This window comes from Phoenix dactylifera, chromosome 15 (genome assembly GCF_009389715.1).
Source record: "Phoenix dactylifera cultivar Barhee BC4 chromosome 15, palm_55x_up_171113_PBpolish2nd_filt_p, whole genome shotgun sequence".
NCBI lineage: Eukaryota > Viridiplantae > Streptophyta > Magnoliopsida > Arecales > Arecaceae > Phoenix > Phoenix dactylifera.
The window spans coordinates 7113331-7140074 of NC_052406.1; the positions used below are offsets into that span (position 1 = coordinate 7113331).

At 36.9% G+C, this 26744-nt stretch overlaps 1 protein-coding gene across 4 annotated transcripts; it reads left to right on the top strand.

Annotated features, from left to right (window-relative positions):
- The first annotated feature begins 9589 nt into the window (after positions 1-9589).
- Positions 9590-25458, top strand: LOC103717774 (transcription factor TGA4-like). Of its 4 annotated transcripts, none has more exons than XM_039134295.1 (10): positions 9590-9688; positions 12620-12694; positions 18598-18772; positions 18882-18974; positions 20389-20448; positions 20537-20614; positions 20703-20766; positions 21713-21984; positions 22721-22957; positions 24968-25458. In XM_039134295.1, exons 2-10 carry the CDS (start codon positions 12642-12644, stop codon positions 25046-25048), a joined length of 1113 nt encoding a protein of 370 aa, XP_038990223.1. In that variant the 5' UTR covers positions 9590-9688; positions 12620-12641; the 3' UTR covers positions 25049-25458. The 4 variants fall into 4 exon arrangements, with proteins under 4 accessions (XP_038990223.1, XP_038990221.1, XP_008804505.2 ...); XM_039134293.1 differs by having other exon boundaries at positions 9592-9688; positions 24964-25458; XM_008806283.4 differs by lacking the exons at positions 9590-9688; positions 12620-12694 and adding an exon at positions 15472-15723 and having other exon boundaries at positions 24964-25458.
- The last annotated feature ends 1286 nt before the right edge of the window (positions 25459-26744 follow it).

Genomic DNA, 26744 nt, shown 5'->3' on the forward strand with positions numbered 1-26744 from the left:
TAAGGCACAAGACTTACTGAAAAGAACTAACTTCAGTGCAGGTATTGCTTTGTAAAGCTAGAAATATGGTTTTTTAGCCACGTGTCACATGACAAATTTTCATCACTTCACCTGTGCACAAGGTCATGGTTCTACCTTGCCTCTTTTTTCCTGCCAGGTTATATAAAAGAGTTGTCAAGATTACTTTTCCTTCTATTTGATTATCTATGTTCCACATATGGCTACTAATAGCAAATTCTATAACAGTCAGTCAAACATCATTTTATAATACAATGATCCACATTGTTATAGAATTTCAGCTCTTGACGACCATTCTTATTATAACCAAAGCCTAAGTTTTACTGTAACCTCTCCAGGAACTGGTTAGCCTCCAAATATGCGACACTGTACAGTCCTAAAGCCACTATTCACTGTACTTTCTGAGGAAAGAACCCTGGTTTCCCAGGTGAATCAGCAATAGCATTCAGCTATCCTGCAAGAATTTTGGAAACAAATGGATTCAAAGGTACATAATGCAAAGAGATGTAGACTAAGTTTTACCCATCTCAACTAAGTTCTTCAATAGAGAAGAACAAGAGGATAAGAGAATCAAGAAATTATGTTCATCTTAAAAATTCATACCCTGCTTATACCATCTTGGTCTAGCTTCCTCCCCACTAAGTTCAAGCTGAATTCCTTCCTACAATCCTGTCATATATAAGAGCAAATTCAAATTTCATGCAAACCACACTCCTCTCCTTTGCAAGTACTTGGTTAAAATATGCTTAATATATCTCTATGCTTTTACCATTCCAGAGCTACAGTTCATATATTTCAATCATGTTATTCTTTTTAATTGGTTTTCCTTTTGGGTTTAAATAGTCAACTCATGCCAAAGTTCATTACTCAGAACAATATTAGGAAACTTAATAGTGCTAATGCAATATTTGAGAAATGACTAATAAATATGAATACAGGAATAGCAAACATGCAGTCAATCACGCACTTACATGATAAAAACAAGTGGTGAGCAATTGATATCATGAAAATTGAATGCACTTTTTGCCAGTTAGAAGACTCAAGTAAATGTTCAAGGGCCTTTGAAAGATCTCCATGGTATTGAAAATATATTGGGTTCACATATAATCATTGAGAGCAATGATGTTTATTTTCTGAAATAAATAAAATCGATCAAAATCAAACAAATAGCTTCCTTTGTAAAGGCTGCTGATCGATAAACTGCATTTATATTAGAATCTGGAGCCATCATATGACAAGTTTAGCAAAGAAAGCAAAAAAAAAAAAAAAACATCAATGGTGTTACCTACCAAAGCCTCATGCATCTTTTCTTGACAGCATGCCAAGATCTTCAATGAACTGGCACTGAATTTCTTGGGTATAAGTTTCACAATATTGTAACAAAAATTCCTCAATAAGATTTGCCTGGATGTAGGGGAAATTATCATGATCAGCCATGTGGATAACAACAAAGATGGCCCAATGTCACTGCCCGAACCATAGCAACTGGGAAACAAGGCTCATGTCAAGAACTTGAAGATCATTAGAGCACCAATAGTTTCCAATATGGCACATCAATGCCAAATCATGTGGTAGTCAAGTGGATCCTGTGCCGAAGAAAAGGCACTGAACATGGTTTTCAGGGGACTGAAGATTTTGTCTTCATTAGCATGAAGCAGCATGAGATAATATGTTACACCATAACGATCACCTCTACTCCAGTCTACTGCTTCTTCAAGAGGTACTTCGTCAATATAAACCGGGAAAGGATGTGGAGCCATTCCTTTGTCAAGAAGCTGCTGATAAGTGGGAACTATTACGGGTAACAAAGTGTCCCGGGGTGGTTGGCACCACATTACCAACCCCAGGTATCTTTTCCAATCCATTGATGAAACCTGAAGAGCACCTTGGATATTACCTACAGGCAATCGTACAACCTTCACCTGTCATTCTCAATATACTTGAAGTCCAAGCCACCCGTTCTCCATAGATCCAGCCGTTGAGCCATGTCAGAAGGATTTACCATTAGCCCACCAGCCTGAGTCAGCGATATAGCCAGTTTGATATTTCCTCTAGTAGTAATTTCCACTGCTGCATCCCGCTATCGTCCTGTCAAAAGTAGAAGTATATGTTCCAAATCACTTGAATCACTTAAACAGCTCACTTCATCTTGTACCCGGTGGCAAACACTATGTTGAAGCCAATAACTGAACTCTCCTCTGCAAACAAAGGGTGTTGCCTCAATGTCTATGTCAACAGTACTATCTTTCTTGCCATCATTTCCTCACCATCGTCATCAATTAAAGGTTTTGAGTTCCAACTTGTTCTATCTCTGAGAATAGAACTTTTATCAATTCCCAAATTGTGACTTGATGCATTAGAAGCACATTAGAAGATGTCGACGAGTAACCTCTTCTTGTTTCTGAACTATCCCAATATAAGCTCTGCAAATCTCTGAGACTGTTATACGACTGCATACAACTTTCTGAGAACCCAGGTCAACTTCAGTGGCTTCATGATCTAGCAACTTGTGTAGATCCAGTAGGTAAAAAACACAAATCAACAAGCTCCTCCTTAAGTTTATTGTTTCCATCTCTGACAGCTCTATCTATTGCAACTTTCTGTACAATGACTCCAGGAGATAATATACTTAGAGGACTGCCCACTGGTGCAGCACTATGAACAAGGATGCCATACGGTCCCCATCCAACACGAAATGATCTTCCCATAAAGAGTGCAGCAGCAACTATGTTTTTTGAATGTCCTCTAGAAAATGAAGTTGCACACCTTTCCACCAATTTAAAGCCTTTAATCTTTGTTAGCCTCAGTGGCAAATGCTCATTTTTCGGTCATAAAAATGTTTCTACATGGCTTAAGTCAGAACTATTTATGTTGCATTCAAGTAAAGCTTGTGGTGCTTTTCGCACAGTGTAAGGACTAGCTTTACTACCTGTCTTTCATGAAGAACCTTGTAAAGGAGTTCTACTGTTCAAACTTTTGGCACTAGAGCTTGGTGAAACTGCCTTCATATAGTCCTTGCTATTTCTTGCATAGAACCATCAAATTCTTCATCTTCCTCTTATCCAGGAAACATCAATATCCTCATTTCTTGCATCTTCACAGATCAAAACCAAGATGAGCCGGAAGTGAATAAGATAAAATCAGTCCATCAGAATGTACTGGAGGTTCTTTTATCTCCGCAGCTGGTTGAACATTAACATCATGTATGACCAAATCATTTTCTTCATGTTCATCCAATCCAAATCTGCTGAAATGGGGGACACGAAATTTCCACTCACTGTTAACTAATGAAAGAAGGTAGGCACCCTGTGTGTGAGCAATTTTCTGGAACTTGCTAATAAGTCTATCAGATTTCAAATCCTTTGAACCCGAAGATCTCAACTGAAGGAACAGGATCACTTAAGCAACTTTGTTAAGAACATGACCCACTGCAGGCTTGCCAATCTCATTTTCACACAATACCACAGAATGCCTATCAAGCTTGATCATATGATCCAGATTCATTCCTCTAACATCAGAATAACCAAAAAATTTAATGCATCCATAACCCACTCTTCCAAGTTCCAACCATAAGGTTTGGAACCCTGCTGCAGTAGCCAGAATCAACAATTTCACTGGCTGCCTGCTCGTCAATTTCAAGTTTTGTAAAACAATAAGAAGAATGCAAAGTGGGTAAAGCAGCCGCCATGTCCTCACTGACAGACATCCTTCTTTTCTTATACTGAATTGACCTTATAGAACCACAATTGCCCACATCTAATTCACTTCCATTATGAAGAACAAATGAACCGTTGTCTCTGTTGTCATGAGGCTTGCTCAAAACCCCTAACATTAAAGAAACATGAAAGCACATAGATTCAACTACATTGATATAACAATGATGTCCAATATAAAATGAAACAAGTACAAGAAAAAAAATAAATTCTTGAGAACACCAGCCCAGTGCGAAACATGGGATAAATAATGGCTGTTACAATGGCCATTGATGCCTCTATGATTAAATAATGATCAGAGAAAAGTGGTTGACTGAACTATTGCATTATGCATACCTTATGCACTTCAATGGTAGATTTATAATGCAATAATGTTATGTCATTTTAATCAGCGCAATGAGATCTTCATAAACCAGTGGATTGGGTGTTAAAGTGGCGTTATATTGGGGATTATTTTTCAACATTGCAATTGTGACTTATGAGAACCCCTAAGTACAAACATATCAAGCAAACAATGCTCAAACAGAAATAGAAAAAACAAAACAAACTTTTAGAGCTCCTACTTGCAACACTTGTACGCAAAATTTACATAACTGTGTGAAAAGATAAAAATGGAGCCCACGGCTTTATAAAGCTTAGAAACCTGTGGGAAAATAATATACTAAGAGTTCAAATTGATTCTCACCGAAAAATAGACCCAACCAAATAAAAAATCCAAATCTAATGCAAGGCGAAAAAAATACCAACAAACCCTGGAGAATATCAGAAACCATGGTCAAGCAGTTGAACGGCCAAAGATAAAGAAAAGGAGTTCAAAAATTAAGAGAAAACAACATAACAAAGCTAAAGCAATCAATTTCCATGGAGAAATCAAATAAATCTTCAGAAAAAAAAAGAGAGAGAAAAACAGCGAAGTTTGGATCAAAGAAGACGGGAAGCTTCCCGTGCGCAGGAGCGAGGAGGCAGACGACACCATGACCAAATGAGGCATCAGATGGAGAGGAAAGAGCGTGGAATTGGAGATAGGGTTCGAGCGAGGGTTTCGGTCGGTGCTGCTAGAGATCAGCCGCAGAAGAGGAGGGAGGGAGGGAGGGGGGGCGAGAGAGAGAGGGAGACCGGGTTTCAAAGTCGGACCGGGGGCCGAGTAACGCCGGTTCGAACCGGAAGTATGATTTGGTAATGGGATCCGACCTGATTCGGCCTAGGCCCATTTTAGATACCCCAAGAAGTTTTGGATTGACACAATTCCATGACAAACTTCAGCACGCCTACGCATTGCATCTGGCCCAGATCCAGTAATGTTTAGGCCAGATTGTAAGGATGGAACAATTAAAAATGTTGCAGATGCTTCTCTTGTACATGATTTCTGAATATCTCAGTTCACAAATTACTCAATTTTTTAATTTTAAGAGAAGCAACAAATTCAGTTCAGCACTAATAACTTATATCCAAAGGTCTGTGTTGGATGATTAGGCTGAAAATCCTATTAGATTCGTGGTTTGAGCTACTACAACCACCAAAATCATAGGATTACAAGCTAGGCTAGGCTTATATTCATAGATATCCAAAAATAGCTTTAGGGTGGGCTGGCTTGAATCCCATATGGAGAGAAAAAATAGCTTTTTGTTGTTGTTGTTGCTGCTGCTTCTCCTCCTCTCATGAAACAAGATGAAGTTGAGAAGAAATAGAAGCTCTCTTTTTGCTTTTTTTTTTTTTTTGTGGGGGAAGAGGGGGTTGTAATTAACTTAGATGTTTGCATAGGGCAGACCATCCATTTGTTTCAACAGGACCATAAAATGGTACAAGACTACAAGAGATGCCTACAAGGTTATGTTCCATGTTGTTTGGGCCTTGTTGTTGGACCTCACTTATCGAAATTTCGGATGTCTTGGGCACAGGCCCGGCCCATATCATAGGGTCAGCTTTGGTTGATCAGAACTCAGACACACCCAACTCATAAGAGCCATGAGGACCAGCTCAATGACTTAACCCTACTTATAGGCTCAAACTCCAGGTCATGGTCAGGTTCAAATTTTTAGCCGGCGCAGACCTTAGTATTTGATCTACAAATTAAGTCTAAATGAATCAAATTCTAGTGGGTCAGCTCTGAATTAGTCCAGGTATATCCCCACTTGTGCCCCTGACAAAAAAATAAATAAAAATAACTGGCATTTTGGCATCCAGAGATAAGAGATAAAGATAGTTTTATCAACCTAATCAAAGCCTAAAATCATTTTCAGGAGCCACTGGTCTAGTGAGATAGTTTTGGTTTTGATTGTGATAGAATCGTGGTTAGTTATCCAGAAAGATGCAATTAAACACTGTGTAGTGTAGCCTCACAAGTCTCATCAAGGCCATTCTATCACTATCCCACTTCATACTGCGTCGCAACGTCCCCATGCCAGCTTTTCAATGGAAAAGTGAAACTTAAGGGAGGATTTGATGCAGTTCTTACAAAACAAGATAATAGTTCTATGATCTTTTATATTTTGAGGGAAGAATTCCATGCTGTTTGAATCGCAGGAGAGAGCATTTTGCTTTGAATTATTCGTAAGAGCCCGCTGTTAAAATAAATTTCAGATACCCACAGCATTCCATCACTTCATTTCAGGAACTGATCTCATATTTGAAGGATTCTATGCTTCACATCAAACTTTCACTTCTGGTCCACACTCATGAGAATTTTGAAAGGTTTGCCAACTTGTAGTGCACTTCGCAGGGCACTCAGAAGGCTAAAGAAGAAGAACTGCCATTAATTGTGGCTTGCATGGCTCTGGAGACAAAGACATGCAATAGCTAGTGGGGTACAGTTTGGGTCTGAAAAGTCTCTATGAGCCATTATTTACTCTTGTTGGTTGGAGCCACTTTTTGTGGCCTATCAGATTTGTTTAAGAAAACCAATTGTCTGATTAATGGATTATTTAATTGTACCCCAAAGGGGCTGGTTACAATGGATGGGATAACATGGAAGCTTACCAGGAAAAACCTAACAAAATCCTTCAGCCACAATGCCCCAATTATTCTTGGGCATTGGAGGAGCAAAACCCCTCTCTCTCTCTCTCTCTCTCTCTCTCTCTCTCTCTCTCTCACACACACACACACACACACACACACTCTATACTTTGAGAAGTTATATTCTACACGACGTGCATCATGTAGTCATACCTGTTACCAATTACAGCCGTTCGTTTTTTGTGGATCCTATTCATCAAACGCTCATCTCTATAAATCACTATAGGAACAAGCGGTTGTGGTTGGCAGCGTGCACGGTCACAGTGCATACCATGTAGGATATAATTTTTTCTAGCCTAATAGTTTAGCTAATCTATTTTTCTTTAATAAAGCAAACTTATCATCTTATCTTCTCTTGTGGAAATCATGCATCATCAAACACCAAACCGATGGGACCCTAGTGAAAGAGCTCTACATACTATCCAGCATTTATTATTCTTAATTATCAGAACGGTGTCATCCTTTTGGATGATTACAACTTTAAAATTGGTTTGTGTTTCACACGGAACAACAATGCTTGCATTAGCTCCAATGGTGATGATATTATAAACAAATATCAATGATTAGCATGAGTAATGTACTCATGTTCACTATTTTTACTTATATGTGGCTTTTCTATAGTAAAATTAGCAAAAAAGACCCAATAAATTCACAGTTTTCAGTGTCTTCTTGGCAAAGACATGGGATACTACTAGGAAATTGTTTCTTGTAAAATAACGGCATGCAAACAACCAATCAATTCATAGATATCGTCGAAAAAATATCCATGTCGAACTCTCAAGGTTCAAATAGAGAACCTACTCCCTGTTGAAGCATGGGTATAACCCATCTTTGTGATTTTTTTAATCAGAAAAGACCTCCTTTGTGATGGTTCATGCTACGTAACTAGCTTGCAACTAAGCCTATATTTATCAGATTTCTGACAATTTTGACATGGTTCTTCCTACGTCTCCTTAAATTTTTCAGAACATTAATAGTCTTTGATTCTAATCATTATCGATGAATTGCTTTTCTTTGGTAACTAAAAACATACATAGGAAAGTTAAATTGATATCATTTTGTGATAAAATCTACCTTTGCTTCTCTGGCAAACTAGGTTTTAATTTCAAACGTTTATTTTTCATTATTTCTATGATCTGTTTACAATATGTCAAGTTAATTCATTTCTTAAGATTTAGTCCAAAATGTCTGTGTCATATTTGAAACCTATGTGTTACCTAATTTCTGGTGATAAACATACATCTATCATCATTCTAACTTCAAGTCCAAATCGGCACCTCTTATTTCTGTATCTGATTCGTCAGCATAAAAGCAGAGGTCAAGCATCACTCACGCAAGAACCTTAGCCACTCCGACAAATATGTGATAAGAAGTGCACATTTAGCCACCAAAGGCACTCTTCCAAGGATTCAATCAACCAAAGAGAGCACCACAATTTGGTTTCCCTTATCCCATAGTGTCCTCCAGATGTATAATGCACGATCTTATCTACAAAAAAGAATAGCTTGAAAGTATTATTTAGATTTTTTAGTTGTGTATAAGTATTTAAGATATCTCCAATGTACAACCGATGTAGAGGTAATTACATGCATGAACGAGTCCTCGTAATAATTAACATAAGACCCCTCACACGAATATGCTAATAATTTTATATGGTTTGTCATACAATAAGGTTATGATCGTTTAACCTTATCCTTTTTGGGGCCAGTTTGTGTGGCCTTCTAAAGGCTATGTTCTTTCATCATTTATATTAAAGCAAAGACCAACGCATCAACACTTCTTTCTTACTCAATTGATGAAGAGTAGGGAAGGGTGGTGCCCAAAAGAAGATGAAGACAAAAGGATTCTATCATGTAGAAGGTAAAGAGGTGGGGAGAAGCATAGCTTGAAGCTTTATAGATCATGCGAGTGGGACCTATCTGGAAAGTTTCCCAAGAGGTCCATCAGACCATGGATCTAATGCTCTCTGCGTCATGGAATCTAAATGAAAAGCTTATGGGTTTCTTTCTGCAAAAGAAATTGTTGAGAGTCTCCAAAGTCTACTGTGATGCATCTAGTTTCGAGCATCTTTTCTTGCTTAATCTTCTAAGAAATATCTGGTTAAATTTAAAACATGATGCTTATTAATCCGTAACACCTTTCTTTCTTTTTCATTACCTACTCATGTTAAGGTGATGGACTAGTGCCTGTATATCAGGATTGATTGAGATACATGTGCCGCGCATCTAGTAAAGGCAGCAAGCTAATTGCTACTAAAACAAAAGTTCTGCAGGTATCCAAACTTTGGTCTTATTTGTTTGAAGATCAACATTCATCATAAACAAAGTAACAGGTCATGCTAAATCTACATACACTTGTAGGTAAGAAGCATCTGCACTTGTGAGTAGGTCATATGCCACTCTCTTGTCTGAGTGGATTATTTCGGAGATTATTTCACTAGAAAATTGGGCACCATGAATATATTTCAAGTATAAAGCAATTGGCATCTGATATTATTATACCAGACAATATAGCTCAATTCCTCGAATAATTAGCATAGAATTAAATGTGCATAAGGAAAAGCATTATAATTCCTTAGCAGAGTAGGTTAGGTTATTGTAGTCAATTAGTGCAGATCCCACCAACAGCAATTGAATCTTAAAATGAGAACTTACGTAGCCAAATGAATACCTCATTACTTTACAGCCATTGCCAAAGCCATAATGACAACAATGTCGCTTTCTTAAGTTTGGTAATTTTGTCGAGGAAGCACCTTTTTAGTGTTTGCTTTGTCCAAAGCAGAGGCTAACCCTCTTAGGCCTTATAAAGTTATCGACTTAATTAGTTTGGCATGCCTTGGTGCTTTCTTCCCCTCTCTCCTTAGTATCTCTTAAGTGGAGCTCTCTTCCTCTCCTCTCATGTCCGGTCAAATCTCCAGATCCAAATCAAGGCAGACAAATAGCACGGTAATAAACCTGGATTCTTTCTCTATTTTTATTTCTCTCTCTATTTATCTATTTATCTATCTATCTATATATATATATATATATATGTATGTATGCATGTGTGTATTATATATTACAGGGAGGTTTTAACCCCACCACCTACCTTGTACCTAACAACTATTTTTTTGAGTATATACCCTTCTAAATATTGAAATTTATGTGAATATCATCCCAAAATTGATATTTACATGTACACTCTTATAAAACACTTATTTTGCATGTATATTCTTCTTCTTTTTTTTGCACATATATCCATACCATCTAACACCGTTAAGAAATTGATGGTTTAAAGTTGACATGATTGAAATTAGCAATTTCAATTTTAAACCACTAATTTCTTAAAGGCATCCGATGGCATGGGTACATATACAACAAAAAAAAAAAAAGAGAAAGAGAATACATACAAAATAAGTGTTTTTATAAAAGTATATATGCAAATATCAATTTTGGAAGAGTATTTACTCAAATTCTAATATTTAAGAGGATATTTGCATTAAAAATTCTAAATAAAAAGAATATAAAAATAAATCTTAGTATTTCGCATAATTTTAAACAAAACAAGAATTGAAGATATAGAACATAACAAACTAAATTTTCAACAAAAATAGAAGTATAACAAACAAAAATATTGTTCTTTAAGAAATAAAATGTCTCTTAAACTAAGAAAACTAATCAACTAAAAAAATAAAAAAAATAAGCCTCATGTCATATAACGTTTCATATGTTTGATTTTCCTGGTGAGTGGAGCGACCAGAGTAAAGGATGGAGATGGCATTTATGAAGAGTTATATATGTTCTAGTTGGGTTTGAGGCAGGTTCTACATTATCTGTACTTGTCCTAGATTTGCTGCATGTTGGATAAAACCCGCCACATTAGGATTGGGCAATATTAGGGACCTAAATTGCCACCCCTAGAGCATCTATAATATCTTTTAAACTAATATCTTTGAAACCGATCCATGAGGCATTCTCATTTACATTATAGCTTTTGAATAACAACTTTGGCTTTAACACATTGAAATAACAAGTTTAGAGAACTAAAATAAGCCCTGTTTTACCCAACATTCAGATAGTCTTTTTTTTTTTTTTTGCAGGCTTTTAAAATTCATATGCAAATAATGGATTTCATTTTTCTTGAAGTAAAGAAGCTATAATGAGCAGATAAATCTCTCTCTCTCTCTCTCTCTCTCTCTCTCTCTCTTTATGTCTGATAAGGAATTGATGGTTTATGTGATGGAAATGTTTGGAGATCATAGGAACTGATAATCAACACAAGAATTTTCGGGATGGGAAATGATGAAAGTACTATAAGGTACTTATTATAAGATGAAGGCTTAAACGGCAAGTCAATAACCTTACCTAAGTCACCACTTTACTGATTCATTTATGGAAGACAGCCGTGGTTGCTTCATTTTTAAGTGCATTCACTACTGTTTTCTTTTTTTAAAAAAAAAATTGTATTCATCAAGGCAAAAACAATGATGCAAGTGCTGGACGATTGGACACAACAGCTTGGACTTGGAATGAAAGATAGAGGTTGGGATATCCTTGAGTTTTTAGAAATAGAAAACGTCATGCCCAGGCCCCGAACCCAACACCTGGGTCCGAAAAGCAACACGGTCGCACATCTTTAGGATAAATCACGAGCTGATCGTGGTGTTTGTGACTAGATTTGTATAGATTTTGATCCTTAACCTGGCAAGGACGTCAGAACTTAAACAAAAAGAGTATATGATGACCAGTGAAGGTGTATATCTAGTCCACATCGATTATTCACTAGATAGATCTTAGGTACTCATACAGGATTAAAAAATCTAAAAAATATCTTCTAACTAGCCTTTTTAGGTGAGGTCTTAGGTTGTTACAAATAATATCATAGCGGTTCCGGTTCATGATCTATATGGATTAGAAGACTCTGTAGGACGAGTATATTTGAGCTGACCATGAGCTGATCATGGTGTTTGTGATTGGATTTGAATAGATTTGGATTCTTAGCCCAACGAGGATACCAAGATTTAAATAGGAGGAGTATGTGATAACTCATACAGGCGTGTGTTTAGTCTCATATTAGCTATTCGCTGGACAGTTCTTGGATAATTATGCAAGATCAAGAGATATATGTTTTTGGAAACATGCTCTGGGCCAAAGGTCGGGTCAGCCCAGTCAAGCGGACTGGGCCTTGACTGGGTCATCATAGCAACCTTCTATTGTTCCTCCGATAAGATACCACCTCACCCATGTTTATTATGTTTTTCGGCTAGATACATTGTATATCTAGAATACCAATGATCAATCTTTCAATTATTTACTTGGCTAGTAAGGGAGCCAGTTTAAGCATAAATTTTGTTGCTCTATACTTGTGTCCGTTGCTGCTACTGTGCAAACACAATCAAATTCCTTCTCAGTTACACTCAAAGTAATAAAAGCATTGGCAACAAATTATTTCTATTACTGCAGAAACGATCCCTTTCTCTTTCTCCTTTACCTCGTGCAGAATAATGATAGCCCTTCCAAGTAAGATGTGCCAAGATTATTTGCTTTATTGATTAATCTCCAGCTATATATATAGGCCACACATTTATTAGCATGTTTAACAATATTTTTTCTTGAATGCATGTTGATTCTTAAATAGGACATGCCCAGATTATTTGCTTTATCTATTAATCACCAGCTATATATATATATATATATATACACACACCACACATTTATCTAGCATGTTTAATAATATTTTTTTTTGAATGCATGTTGATTCTCAAATTCATCTTCAATAATCATGAAGCTACTTGTTCTCTTCGTTTCAGTATTTACAAGTAATGATAAATTAAGAAAACAAATCAAGAAATTAATCTCAATATCATATTCATATCATAGAGCATGTGATGGTCGCAGGGGTAGTCTTTGATCTGATATCATGGAGCTTTATCTTAGTTATCTTGAAGACAACTTTCATCACCTCAAGACAAGGTAAGCATCTTTTCTCCTTTACAGAGCCGGATCTCTTTTGAATTATAATAATTTAAGGATAGCTTTGTTCCATCTTAATTATGTTTAATGTATATCAGATATTGCTTGTGATTTCGGAGAAATATTTTCAGATTTTTTTTTTTTACTCAAATAAATATCATTCTTAAATTATCACCTTTTAACATCTCTTAGAAGAGAAATCAAAATAACTCGGGATAAATCCCATTAAAGTTTGTTGATGATTCACATTATGTTTTAAGATAATAGGAATCAGATAGTCACTCCATCTCACATCGCGAATATTTTGCGGTCATATTTCGTCTATAAGAATCACCACAAATCAAATTGTTTTCTTTTTCGTTTCCTGATCACTATGCATCATCGATAACTTTTTTTTTTCGTTATAATGACAAATGTTCAGACTGCACCACTATAATCATGCAAAATTTAACCTCATAACCAGGTCAAAATCTACCTTGAGAATCACAAAGGTGATGCATTAAACAAAAAGAGGTGCCTTTGTAACTTGCGTGGTAGCATATGCTATCACAAGAACTTGTTCCAAATACTCATATACTTACCTAAACCATGCATCAACTAAAGAGATACTCTCTCTCTCTCTCTCTCTCTCTCTCTCAACACAACACGAACCACAAGATCATTTGCCCTTTATGAGACGGGGTCCCACATGTACGTAAGGAAGGGCGAAGCATATCAATCACACGTGTGAATGTTACCTAGTGGTTGATGAAGCCAGCACTAACTACCATTAATCTCACCTTTTCTTAGCCACATCAAATCATCTCCGTCATCACCACGAAAAAGGCTGCACCGAGTTGGACGATGGCACGCAACGAAACCACTCCGACCACTGTTCCAATAGTCTCCGCCCACCAATACGGGTCCCAGCTCGAATTGCGCCCGGCACCCACGCAACGTGGCACGAATCACCCCGTGAACCGGTTGTTGCACACGTGTTTGGCACTTAATGTCATTCATGACGTGTTCATTGACGTCACCATCACCCCCCTCCCAAGATAACATAGTTTAATCTTTATCATAATCCATCATGTCCGTTCTAATCGTGGAAGTCCACATCAATCACCCTACATCACAGAAAATATAAGCACGGGTGGTGAATAAAGCCTTTTATGTTCTAATTCGGGACTCGGCATGATTTATAATAGTCTGGAGTTCGAATTAGATTAGATTAGCCAATTCATGGAAACACTTACGAACCAAAGCATGTATTAACCTTAGATCAGTTTAATCGTGATGGTTGCTAGGTGGGACTCAAATGTATTAGGTCAATTAAGATCGAATATGTTGCTTAACTAGTTAAATTAGTTATTAACAAGTCATGCTAGATTAGGTTCTCTTACAGACTTAGTTTAAGTGAAAACAGAGCACCAATGCAACATTGTTACTTTCATTAGGTTATATACAAGCATCTCTTTATTAAAAAAAAATAAAATATTAACTTTATACCAAATCATAAAAAATATCTATAAAAAAATAAAAATCAACACATGTAAGATGTTTTGCAAATAAAGATGATTTTTTGATAGGATGATCTAACTAAATAATCTAATCTAGAGTAGCTTTAGTGGTGATGGAGGGAGCCACCCTTTGATTCGAGATATTTGAATATGATGGGTAATGGTATGGCCTTTCATGTCAAGCATATTTTTCGAGAAGCAAACGAAGCTGCGGACCGGGTAGCTTCATATATGGCCAGTCACTTTGCAGACATCCTATGGGTCGGAGAAGAAGAGTTGCCTAGAACACTCTGAAATTTGTTGTTTTCTGGCTTTATTAGGCATATAGATTTTTTGCATGGATATCCTTCTAAATATCGGATTTTGCATGATACCCTTCCAAAATTAATATTTGCATGTATACCATCGTAAAACTCTGTTATTATACATATACCCTTAATACAACGGTTATTCTAACGATGTTAAGAAAAATCAAATTTATATTAATTAAAAATAAAATAAAATTTTAAAATTATATTATTATTCCTGTCTTCTTTCCTGCTATCGGGATCATGATCTATTTGCATATCTACCTATTAAGAGTATTTTAGTCATTTTAATTTGAAACTGCTAATTTTTTAACATCATTAGATAGTATAGGTACATATGCAAAAACAAAAATTAAAAAAAGGTAGAATAGTAAAACAAGTGTTTTACGAGGTTATACATGTAAATATTAATTTTGAAAGTGTATTCATGTAAAATTTAATATTTAATAAAGTATTCATGTAAAAAAAATCTTAGACATATCCATACTAGTATTATATGAATTATTTATTTAAAAAAAAATATTAGAACTATTTTAGGCAGGGCCTAGATCTATGGCTATGAGTTTGCTTTTTCTATGTTATGTTGCTTCAAGTGATTGGATTCCTACCTCCAATCATCCATAAATTCGATAAGTCTCTGGAGCCAGCTAAGGGGATGAGAAATACAGCTGGAAATAGAAAGCCGAAAGCGACAGATACTATGTAACTAGCGGCCCGCATCTACGGCGTACAGCAGAGGTCAACATGTTTTGGAGGTAAGTTGACGATTGCGGTGACTAGACTCTACCGCACCTTGAGCGACGATTGCCGACGTCACGTGCAGTGATGGCGGCTAACGTGCACCCACGCTTTTGTCGTCTTCTTCTTCTTCTTTTTTTTCTTTCTTTTTTCTGTCCTTTCCCGCGTTCGCTAGCGGAGTCGTCACTGAGTTTAACCGTTGACGGTAGCGGCGGGGAAGAGTTTCAAAATATAAACTAATAGAGCAAATAAAATAATAGAGAAATAAACGAAAGACGAGACAGGGGAAAGAGAGTGGGGGAACTTGATTTCCGGAATTTCCACTTCGGCTTTGTAATTTTCGCGGCCTCTTCCTCTTATTTCTCTCTCGGAAGCGACCATCGGGGAGAAAGAAGGGAGACGATGGAATCCCCAGGGCTTCGGAGGCCAGGGTTTAAGGTTTGTTCGTTTTGCTTGCGGCGAGAGCTGTCCATGTGAACTCGAGGTTCGAATGCTTCCCTTCTCTTCCCGGATTTTTTTTTTTTTTCAAAAAAATGAGTTGGCTGATGTGCATCACTGTGTTTTCAGCTCATTAGGAATCTAAAAGTCTTTCATTTTATCACAGAAATGTTGTTTTCCCATTTTTATGATTTATCTGGGAATAAAAAAAAAAATTTATATGGAGGGAGCCTTTCCTTTCTTCCCTGGATTTCGTTGGGTGGTATAGTGAATCTAATGATGTTTTATTTTAGTTTGGAGTTAAATTTGATGGAGGGGATCGGATTCTCTTTCTTGAGGTTTGGGCTTATAGTTAGTCAAGCGGAGATTCGTGTTGCCAGTAGATTGTTGTCCCTGTGCTTCTTTCTTTCCTCTTTCAGTCATGGAATTAATTAAAGCTGAGATCTTTGTGTTTGATAACTGCTATTCGCTTCAGAAAGCAATTGGATTCTTTGTCGTCAAGTCGTTGATTTGCCCTTCTGGAGCGACTATAGAAGGATGTACAAGGAACTAGCAGCTGAAATTGTCTAATCTCTTTTTCACACGTTGATTGTAGAGAAGGACCCGAGACAGTTGTACATCCGATGCGGTAGGTAAGTTTTCTGTAGTTTTATTGTGCTTGGCCGTGCTATGAGGAGTGTGGAGCTTTTTGAGAAGAAATTCTGGCATTCTGTAGAGATCTTTCTTATGCCAATATTTCAGGAAGAATGGCCAAATCTTCCAAAAAGAATCATTTCATTTGTTGCAGAAGAAGGAGATGAAAGTCACGCTTTTCGTGATTTTCTTTGCTCCAAGATGGATTTGGCACTGCTGTCGTATGCTTGGTTTCGAGGGCAAAGAATGGAGAACTTATGGGTTATGCATGGTTAGTAGCTCATTAGCTGAAGTGGAGATGAAAACTCGGGCATGGGATGGACCTAATTTGGTTGATATGTTTTCATCTTTGTTGGGTTGTGCTTGAAATGATAGGACATCAGTTCTTGCTTCTTGAGGTTGGTTGATAGTTTAGAATGCACAACCAAAATATCTAACATGGTGAATTTTGTAAAAAGAAACAGGTGAGCGTTAGAAGCTGGCTAAAACTTTTTAAGGAAAATATTGGATAAAAGAGTAAGTGGAAAATCATCTATCAAGTTCAAATTTTGACAATAGAAGATGGTTTCTTCACATTCGGGAAAAAGGTTGAGCTAAAAAAGGATTTTCAAATCATAATTGAATTAGCTAAGATTAGAGCTCTTTGGGTTGAGAAAATTGTCCAACTGTCACAGCTGGGAGACAATAATGGCTGCAAGTAATTTTTTTGAAGGAATAATGGCTGCAAATATTTGAAGAAGTAAAATGCAGCTGCTACTTTTTATGCTGATGGAGTTGAGAGAGTCAAATGAGGCATAGGAAACAGGAGTTGATAATTTCTCCAAAAAGTGCTTTCAGGGGTAGTTTCTTCTCAACTTGCGTTACACTCTTCTATGCATCTTGTCATAAATTGGATTGAACTTTTTGAAGAGAATTCTGTGACAGTTTATGGATAAGCATCTTTTACAAATTAACAGTGTATTTCCAGGTTCGCCTAAATTGCATGTACTTTGTATTTGTAATTCCAATTTCCAGGACAAGAGTAGTAGAGCTGGCAGTTTTTGCATGAACTTGGACTTGAATTAAATAGGAAAATATCCCACACTGGTTGCCTAATATGAGTAGTCATTCCTTGATTGGGACTGTCATTGTTGCCCCTAACATTCATTGATCAATTTCGAGATTTTCTTTTTACTGGAAGACATCTTGCGGTGGACCCCAGAAGGAGTTTCGAATGGTTCTAACTAGTTGTTTCTTCTTTTTATGGATTATAATTGACCTTCCAATTGCATCACTAGCAGTGTCTGAGAATGAAAAAGTTCTCCCACTTGGTCTTCTGATGCCATGGCTACTTGTTTTATTATGATTTGAGCCGACATGCAACTAAGATTTCCCCTGATATCACTAGGAACTAGAAGTTGTAAAGGCATGAACAGCACCACATGATGGACTGAGGGAACATTATTAAATTCCTTTTCAGTGGTAGTGATAGCTTAGTCGACGGACATTACATTTTTAGTGCAAAAAGACATTCATTGATAAGATAGCAATTTATGAATAAATCTTCTCTTTATCAATATATATACAATATAAAACAATTGCATGCTTCTAGAATGTCTCTGCACTCTGAAGACATCATGCTGGTAGACTCTCTTTGATTCGTTGTTTCCTTGTGTTAGTATGTATAGTTCTAATGTATTCATCATATGAAAATAAGGGGTCTATGGTTAAAGGTATGTGATCTTTATTTATTCTGTTGGACACATGAAATGGCCTTCAGATCTGCATTCTTACACATTTCCAATTTGACCTGGAACATACGTTAACACTATCAATTAAAGAAAAAAAAATCATGATTTTGCTTCCATACTATTTTTTCTGAAGTGCATCTACTATCAAGGGAATATGGAAGCTTCCCATGATCTGTCCCTGGGATTTGTTTGTTACAGCTCAGATTGAGACCAAAAGGGGAAATATGAAGAATGTGAAGTTGAAGAGTTTCTTTTGATTTGATCACCATGATGTATGAACTGAATCTCTTGGTTACATGCTCCCACAAATTGCAGCTCATATTGAACAACAAGAAATCTCTATTGCTTTCACGTAAATCTTTTAAATGGTTTGCGACTCTAGTAGCACGACTGAAATTTTTATATGAATGTACTCTCCTCTGACATCAGTATGTTATTGTTCCCTCTTTGTTATACTTTCTACTTCCTTAATTCCTTTTTGCATAGTTGTAGGCTTGTAGCTGTTCTCCATTGCAAGTAAAGTAATAATTTTTTTTTTTTCATTTTTCTTCTGTCAGTCCAAATAGTATGAGTTCTACATCAGCTCATTTTGCAACCTCTAGAACTAGAAGGATGGCTGTATATCGACCAAACCACCAAATTAGGATGTGGGGCAACTCCTTTAAAGCTGACAGCAGTCAAAATACAGGTGCATCTACAATTGTGGAAGCAGATACCAAACTGGACAATAGGGTGGGGATATGGTGAAGCAGCTTTTTTTGTTTTGTTAGTGTTATAGGTGATTGCACCATTCTTCTTCTGTTTGTCTCACATTCATAGTTATTTCATAATGCTTTTGTAGTTAGAAGATATTCCTCATGAGAGCCTAGGACCATCAAAAAGATATGATCAAGAGGCAAGATATGATCAAGAGGCAAACATGCCTGCGGATAAGGTAAATATTACGGACTTAATAAGGTTTATTTTTTCCCCTCTTTCAGAAGAAATATCTGGTTTAATTATGATCGTCTTCTGTGCACTTCTACCTAAAAGTCTACAATTTTTTTTTTGTTGATTTAAACATCTGGTGTTTTGAGAGAATCCCTTTATCTATAGCTGCCTTCTAATCATATCAAAGCGACATGCTCTGGCACAAGTTATATCTCATTAACCAAAGTTATTAGAGCAAAGATTATAGATTTTGACAGGCCTAATTACTACCTGAAAGTTGTTGCAATTGGGACATCCAAGGGGCATTGCGTGGATATTTAGAACAACTCTTGCTGTGATTCTTTGATCATTATTAGGAATTGTTAATTGTATAATGTTTTTATTTTATTTTATTTATTTTTGCAAATCAATTATATTCTAGATATGTATTAGTTGCACATACATTTTATTGGGAACATATGTTGAAATGGGGAAATCATACATAGTACAAACCAATGTAAAGACACAAAAAGACCAATGCAGAAACTGGGATGATAAGTTCTACATACAGAAAGCACCAAATAGGCATAGATCTACTGTAATTAAATATGATTATTTGGATTTGTTTGCCAGTATACATGACATCAAACTTGTTTGACAAACTATGAAGCTACAGTTAGAGTGATTAAAAGGCACTTCAAGAACTAATTTAGCAGCAAACCACCAAGACTAGTATTGAGCTTGACAATTTATTGAAAAATGGGAAATAAGGGATGCATCCTTCCTTGGAGGCCTGTCATGGAGTACCAACACAAGGGAATTAATTTAGTGTGCACTGGGTTAAAAAGGCATTGATGATGGAAATTTTACATCAAAGATCAATAGGAGAGTACTGGCAAGTCTTATAAAACTTATGGAGAAGGTAAACTTTTAGTTGCAATAGATCTACACTAAAGCTTGAGTTAAATCCCTTTACATCTTTTATTTCACATATATAAACTAATTTTTGACATTAATTTGGAGTTAGGTCGGTTTTTGATATTAGGTACTTGATGCAATGGTGTTTGATGGGATTGCAACGGGGTTTGGTTGCTCAACAGGATTAATATTTAGAATAATGAAAGTGATGCAAGGTTTCTGGAAAGCAATTTAGTCAAAAACAATGGCTAAAAGAGTTAATTTTTTTTTAATTCTATCTTGGTCCCAAGATGACTAAAATTTGTTTCCATTCAACCTAATTTAATGAATTCATGTTCTTATTGAAAAAAATAATTGACAGTTCCATATTTAAATGATAAGCATATGTTGTGCTCCTCGAGTCTCAACCATTTGCTATATGTAGCATCTGAGGCAGTGAATACATATCTATATAGTCTTTGGCATGCAGAATGCTTTGATGAGATGGCAGTTCTAAAGGTCTACTAAATGACTATATGTAGGTAGTAAGACGTCTTGCGCAGAATCGAGAGGCTGCTAGGAAGAGTCGTCTAAGGAAGAAGGTATCTTTATAGTGCAGGAAAAGCTTCAAATTTGGTAAAGAATGAACAGGGATAGACTGCTATATTGATCCATTTGTGTCTTTCATAGGCTTATGTTCAGCAGCTAGAATCAAGTCGTCTAAAACTGGCCCAGCTAGAGCAGGAGCTTGAGCGGGCTAAACAGCAGGTACTTGGAGTACCAGTTCTTGTACAAACAAGTGTAACATCTTATATTTTCATTTGTCAGCTAATTGAGTGTTACTGCTGAGCTGCAGGGTGTGTACATAGGTCGACATTTAGGAGATGCAACTCTTGGATTAGCAGGAACTGTTAATTCAGGTAAAAAAGTCTTATCCATTTCATTTTGTCCTTTTTTTTGTTTATAATAGCCTTATTAACTTTGGATGAAGTAGTAACTATTATGTTATTGTTTTGTGATTGAAACCAATGCATTTAAAAGAACAACAGGCCCATTCTTCATGTCTGATTTAAGCATTAGTTGAGTCCAACTTTGTAAAATATCAGATTTAAACTACTCAAATCTTATTGTTCCTGGTTGTTGTTGATATCTTAAAATCCCAAATATGATGTTATTGTGAAACTATAAGGTTTAATACATAAAATTACTACACAATGGAAAATGGGTACTTATGCAAGGTGGGGAATTAAACATGGTCACTTAAAAGAATTTTATTCTTTATAAGGATATTGCTGGCTTAGAAGCATCTGTTTCAAGTACATGTGATCTCACTTTTCATTTACCAAACTAATATGCATGTCAGTTTATCCTTCCAAACTGAAAGCATCTGCTACAATGAACGGGAGGATTAATTCACCTTTTAACTAATTTCAATACGTAATACATAAAGGTCCAGTTTCAACTTTGACCCATATAACTCTGTATTTGCAATAGGTATCAGCATTATTGACATAGAAAACTTTGGAAGTAAAATACAGAATCTTTTGTTGTTTACCTTGTGCACATAGCATCTTTGTAAAGGAATTTTGAGTTCCCCCCTAAATGTTTTTATTTTTATTTTATTTTTTATTTTTTAATGAGAAGAGAGAGAGAGAGAGGCAGAGCCTAACCTGCTTTCATTCAGAAAATGAAAGATGCAGAATTTTCCCCCCTCTATGTAACTTGGCTAATAATAACTTAAGGACAAGTTTCGAATCTTAATGCTTTTAATGTTAGCAATGCTTATTCCAATTCTGTCGTCTGCTGAGTACTATCAAATACGAACAATCTAATATTAGCAACTTATGCTACCAATGCACCTTGCAGGTGTTGCTGCTTTTGAAATTCAATATGTGCATTGGGTTGACGAACAGAATCGACAAACTTGTGAACTAAAAGCTGCTTTACAAGCAAATGTCTCTGATATAGAACTCCACATGCTTGTAGAGAGTGGAATGAGCCATTATGATAATCTTTTCCGTATAAAAGCAATTGCTGCAAACTCCGATGTCTTCTATCTAATGTCTGGCATGTGGAAAACAGATGTAGAACGGTTTTTCCTTTGGATCGGGGGATTTCGGCCTTCAGAACTTCTAAAGGTGACTTAATAAGTTGAGGACAATCGAAGACAATGCCAAGTTATTATTTCTAGAGGTTTCTTATTAATTTTGTAAATGGTTTATTCATCTCATGCACGTGTTTGGCATCTGATATATCTTCCAGTGGAAACTCTTCATTCCGCTACTTGTATTTTTTGCTTTTTGATAAAAAAAATGCTGCATTCTCTGTCTGTATTAGAAGACTCTTTCGAAATCATTGCTCGGAATTCATACCTTTATTGCTTCAGATGTTTTATTCTTCCCCATATGCTCTTTCATGGTTCTCCCCTGAGGTGTGAGTTAATCCACACTGTTTACCAGTTGTGTACTACTTTTTGAGTCTGGCCCAGTCAAAACATAGAAAAAAATGTTTTTGTGGAGAACATGCCGATTTTTTTTTGGTATATTTTATGGAGCCTTTCCTCCTCTCAAAACATAGAATAAAGTGTTTCACGGAGAACATGCCAATTTTTGTTGATATACTTTATGGAGCCTTGTGTGCAGCCTCATGCACTCTAACTGCATTATCCTTACTTCTAGTTTCCCTTCTCATGGTTTACAGGTCCTCACTCCACATTTAGAACCTCTGACTTTCTCTCCCTTTCTCAAAACAGAGAAAACTATTTGTGGAGAACATGCCAATTTTTGTTGATATATTTTATGGAGCCTTGGGTACAGCTCTGTGCACTCTAAGTGCATTACCCTTACTTTTTTTTCCTTTCTTGTGGGCTTACAGCTTCTTGCCTCACAATTACACCCTCTAACGGAGCAACAACTTGTGGCTGTCCGTAACCTGCAACAATCTTCTCAGCAAGCTGAAGATGCTCTTTCCCAGGGACTGGATAGACTTCAACAAACTCTTGCGGAGACTCTAACATCTGATCCATTAGTTGCCTCAGGTGTTGCAGATTACATGGGACAAATGGCAAATGCAATGGGAAAGTTGGAGGCTCTTGTAGGCTTTGCGAACCAGGTCAGTACTTTTCCACTCACTATAGGCAATTGCATGTTTTCCCTGTTTAATTGATGGCTCTTTCTTACATTTCTCCTCTATTATCTCCTTTATATTATAAATTGTCGTAAACTGACATTCAGAGGTCTTTGAGCAACCTGTCTTTTGCATTCTTGATAGTTTTGTTGGCTAAAAAGAAGATTTTGTAGGTGTGGAAATCTCTGGCAAAGTTCTACAAGCATGCTAGCAATGCCTTAATATCCCTTCTGGAACTGGATGCTCCAGTAACTCATTCACCCATGCGAAACTATTGAAAAAGATAATCTTATCATTCCTATATTACCTAAATGATATAATTTTTTTATCAATTTTCTGGGGAAAGCTCCCTTGCATTTCTTTGAAGTTCTCAATAGTCATTGGTGCGATTGCTTCTGCTTTGTTGCACCAAAGGATCCCAATAGGGCTGGATATGGCTAGTATCAGTTAGAGGGATCTAAAGTTCTAACTGAGGCTCACACATACTTGTTTTGGAAGTGTTTTACTGTGATAAAAAAAATATGTGGCAGAACCTGGAGTTTTCAGGAACCTTTTGTGCACACTGCTTACCATCTGAACCAATTCCTTTGTCCAACAATGTAGCGGCTTTTTCGGTGTCCGAGTCCCTTTGATACTGATGGGGTGGAAAGGAATCAAGTAAACCTTTGGTAATCTGTCGGCCAATAAAAATGATCACCTTTAAGTTGGTTATTGTGGTATTTAATTATTGAGAACTTGAGCACCTTTTGGTGGTGTTTTGTTTTAAGCTAATGGCCATAACGGAGAACATCTTTATGACCAAGCACAATAACTTTTTCTTTTATTTTCAGTAAAGTGCTATATAAATGTCTTTCTAATCGCTGTATGACCTCTACGAACTTTGAAAGTTGAAATTACATGTCCAGGTCTTACCTGATCAGGGTGTCTTATGGTTATTGTAACACTAAATCTTGTTGCTTTTATTAGTTATCTATTGCTTTAATCTCAGCTACTGCAACCTTTAAGCTTTTCTTGGAATACTTTAGATTAGAGTATGCAATATCTGTTGCATTAAAACAAATTTTTTAATTCAACTTTGCATAACCTGATCATGGTAAGGCCCTAGTGTTACAGTAGTATTTTGGCTTGCTCGGCATAATTTTCAGAATGCTAGGTTTACTAAACATAGGAGTGGCAAAACACCCAACTAGACTGGACCCTGTTTGGTTATGCTTTTTTTCAGCTTGGGTTGGGTTTATGTCAAATTTCGTATGCAAATTATAAATGCGTCAGGTGCAGTTTAGGGTTTTTGACTTGATTTGGGCCATGAGGGTGGAGTTCTTTGGATAGGGTTGGTTCAGGTGTGGTCAGGTTTGGTCTTTTAAAGTTGGCCTGAAGCTTGTCCTTATATTCCTAGTTCTCCTCCGAAAGACTGAACTAGAATAGGGAATCCTATATCCTTACCAAGTAGATATTGACAAAAAGGATCCTAATAAATTTCAGGCAAGTCAGGTTGGGTTAGGATGGGTAGGGTTGGTTTGTGATGAGGTGGGTTGGATTGGTTGGTGCAGGGTATGCTGAATTCTTGCTGTCTGTCTGTGTCCAAGGAATTGCCCTGTGAGCAGTTTTGAGTTGAGGAATCCCAACCAATGTCGGGTCGGGTCTGCTATGACCCAAATCGGGATTGAATTGCCCCTGTGCGCAGGTTCAGGCTGAGGAATCCCAACAATTTCAGGTCAGATATGAGTCAAATTGGCAAATGATATTTTTCTAAATTGATCCAACCAGAACCTTGCTTGACCCAATCAACTGCCACTCCTCGCTTTATTGTTTCTCAAGAGTTCTAGCTGATAAAACCTGTTTTCTTATATCTATGTTACCTGCTCAGCTATAAGAGTTTTAGTTCGATCATATACTCTGTACAGTTAGAATGCTCCTATGAGTGATGTATAGAGGGGCTGAGCATGATGTTATGATGATGCCACTTATCTTGATGTGTGTTAATTAAAAAGGCAGACAACCTTCGGCAGCAAGCCCTGCAGCAAATGTACAAGATCCTCACTACCCGCCAGGCGGCACAAGGCCTCCTTGCCTTAGGTGATTACTTCCAGCGACTTCGCGCTCTGAGTTCTCTTTGGGATGCCCGTCCTCGTGAACCAGCTTAGTAATTTTTGGAACAAACACTTTGTAGCTCAACAATCTGATGCGAAACTGTGACCTACCATCTAGCAAAGGAAATACAGCGGCAGCAAAATGGCCATTAACACTGTCTGTCTGCATTATATATGTTATGTTGGCTGCTAAAACTAGAAACAAGGACCTTGAAAGGGTGGAGTTGTGTGTATATTCTTTGAAGCTCCATGAGTGCAGGCATGCCTGAGGTGCCTCTTGAAGCTTTTTTAGGTGATGTATGTTGTATGGGTGGTGTTATATAACTGTTCATTTTGATGTAAGAACAGCAGCCAGTTTAATATGCTCCAGTGATCTGATGAATTCTACATTGAGAAGACTGAGTGTGTTGTTTTGCAAAGATTTTCGAGTTCCAAAGTGAAGCTGCGTATCGATATTTAAAATTTTAGTAATTTTGTGTTTGCTGGGTATTTGCAAATACTCCAAATAAGCAGAACATCGGTCAGTGCATGCTAGTAAATTTTATGCTTGGCATGAAATAAGTTGAGCTTGCTTATGATTTAAACCTGTAAGAGAACCTGTAGGAATATTACAGTAGCAATGACTAAGAGGCTGGCCTACCTTTTGAACGAAATCACTGGGTTTGCTGTTTCACCAAGCAGTTCACTGTTATTTTCTTAAGAGTAAAGCACAGCTGTTATTTTTAATGAATCACAGCTAGGATTGCGTTAAGTGATCTCCCCCTTCTTATTCTCTTAATATAAATTAATTAAAAAGATAACTAAGCACTTATTGGGGGTGGGAATGGTTTCATTGGAATAACTAGAGAGTTCGATAAGCTTTTCCTTCTCACCAATATAAATTCTGAGTGAAGATGGAGATTGCAGATCATTTTTCAGGATTTAAGATGCTTAGGGATGCCTGTGGGTAATATGTTGGCAGATTGTCCAACACCTGTTTCAGCTCTTCTGGATGGAAATCAAAGTTAGTTCGCCTATCTTAGGTGATGATAACTTGATCATTATTGCAAGCATATATTCAGGTGGATCCATAGAGGTCCTCATTTTTTATCTCAAATAATTATTGGCATCTTCTAGCTATTTGCTTCTGTGTATTTAGTTTCGACATACAAATTCGCAACCCATTATCTACGTCTTCTAGCCATTCTCTTATGTGCATTGCAAATTTGCCCATGCAAATCCTTAATTATTTTTCTTTGCTTTCTTTATTTTTAAAAAATTCTAAGATTTTTTTTTTCACCTTACGACCCATTCTAGGCGGGATTCGAACTCAGATCGGTAACCCTAGGTTCCTTAATCATTACCAATTATTGACATGTTATCTGGCATATATAGATCATAGCATACACCATGTTTAAAAAGCATTTGATGGACCAATATTCCTATCAACGGAATCATATATGCAGTAATTGATGAGCTTTGAGTGGTTAAGATCCCATTAGTTGATCAAATTTTGCTTATCCCGTGTATGGGACGAAATTCCGCAGCGTGCTACGACGCTGAGGTGTTTTCGTTTCTTTCCCCTCTCATTTATTTGGCGTTACCCTATTCCCTAGCTTCACCGTCTCGTGTTTCGCGTCATCCAGCTGATCCGCGCCCAAGTCAGATCCCACGACGTCGGATGACGTGGCACCTCAAGGCCT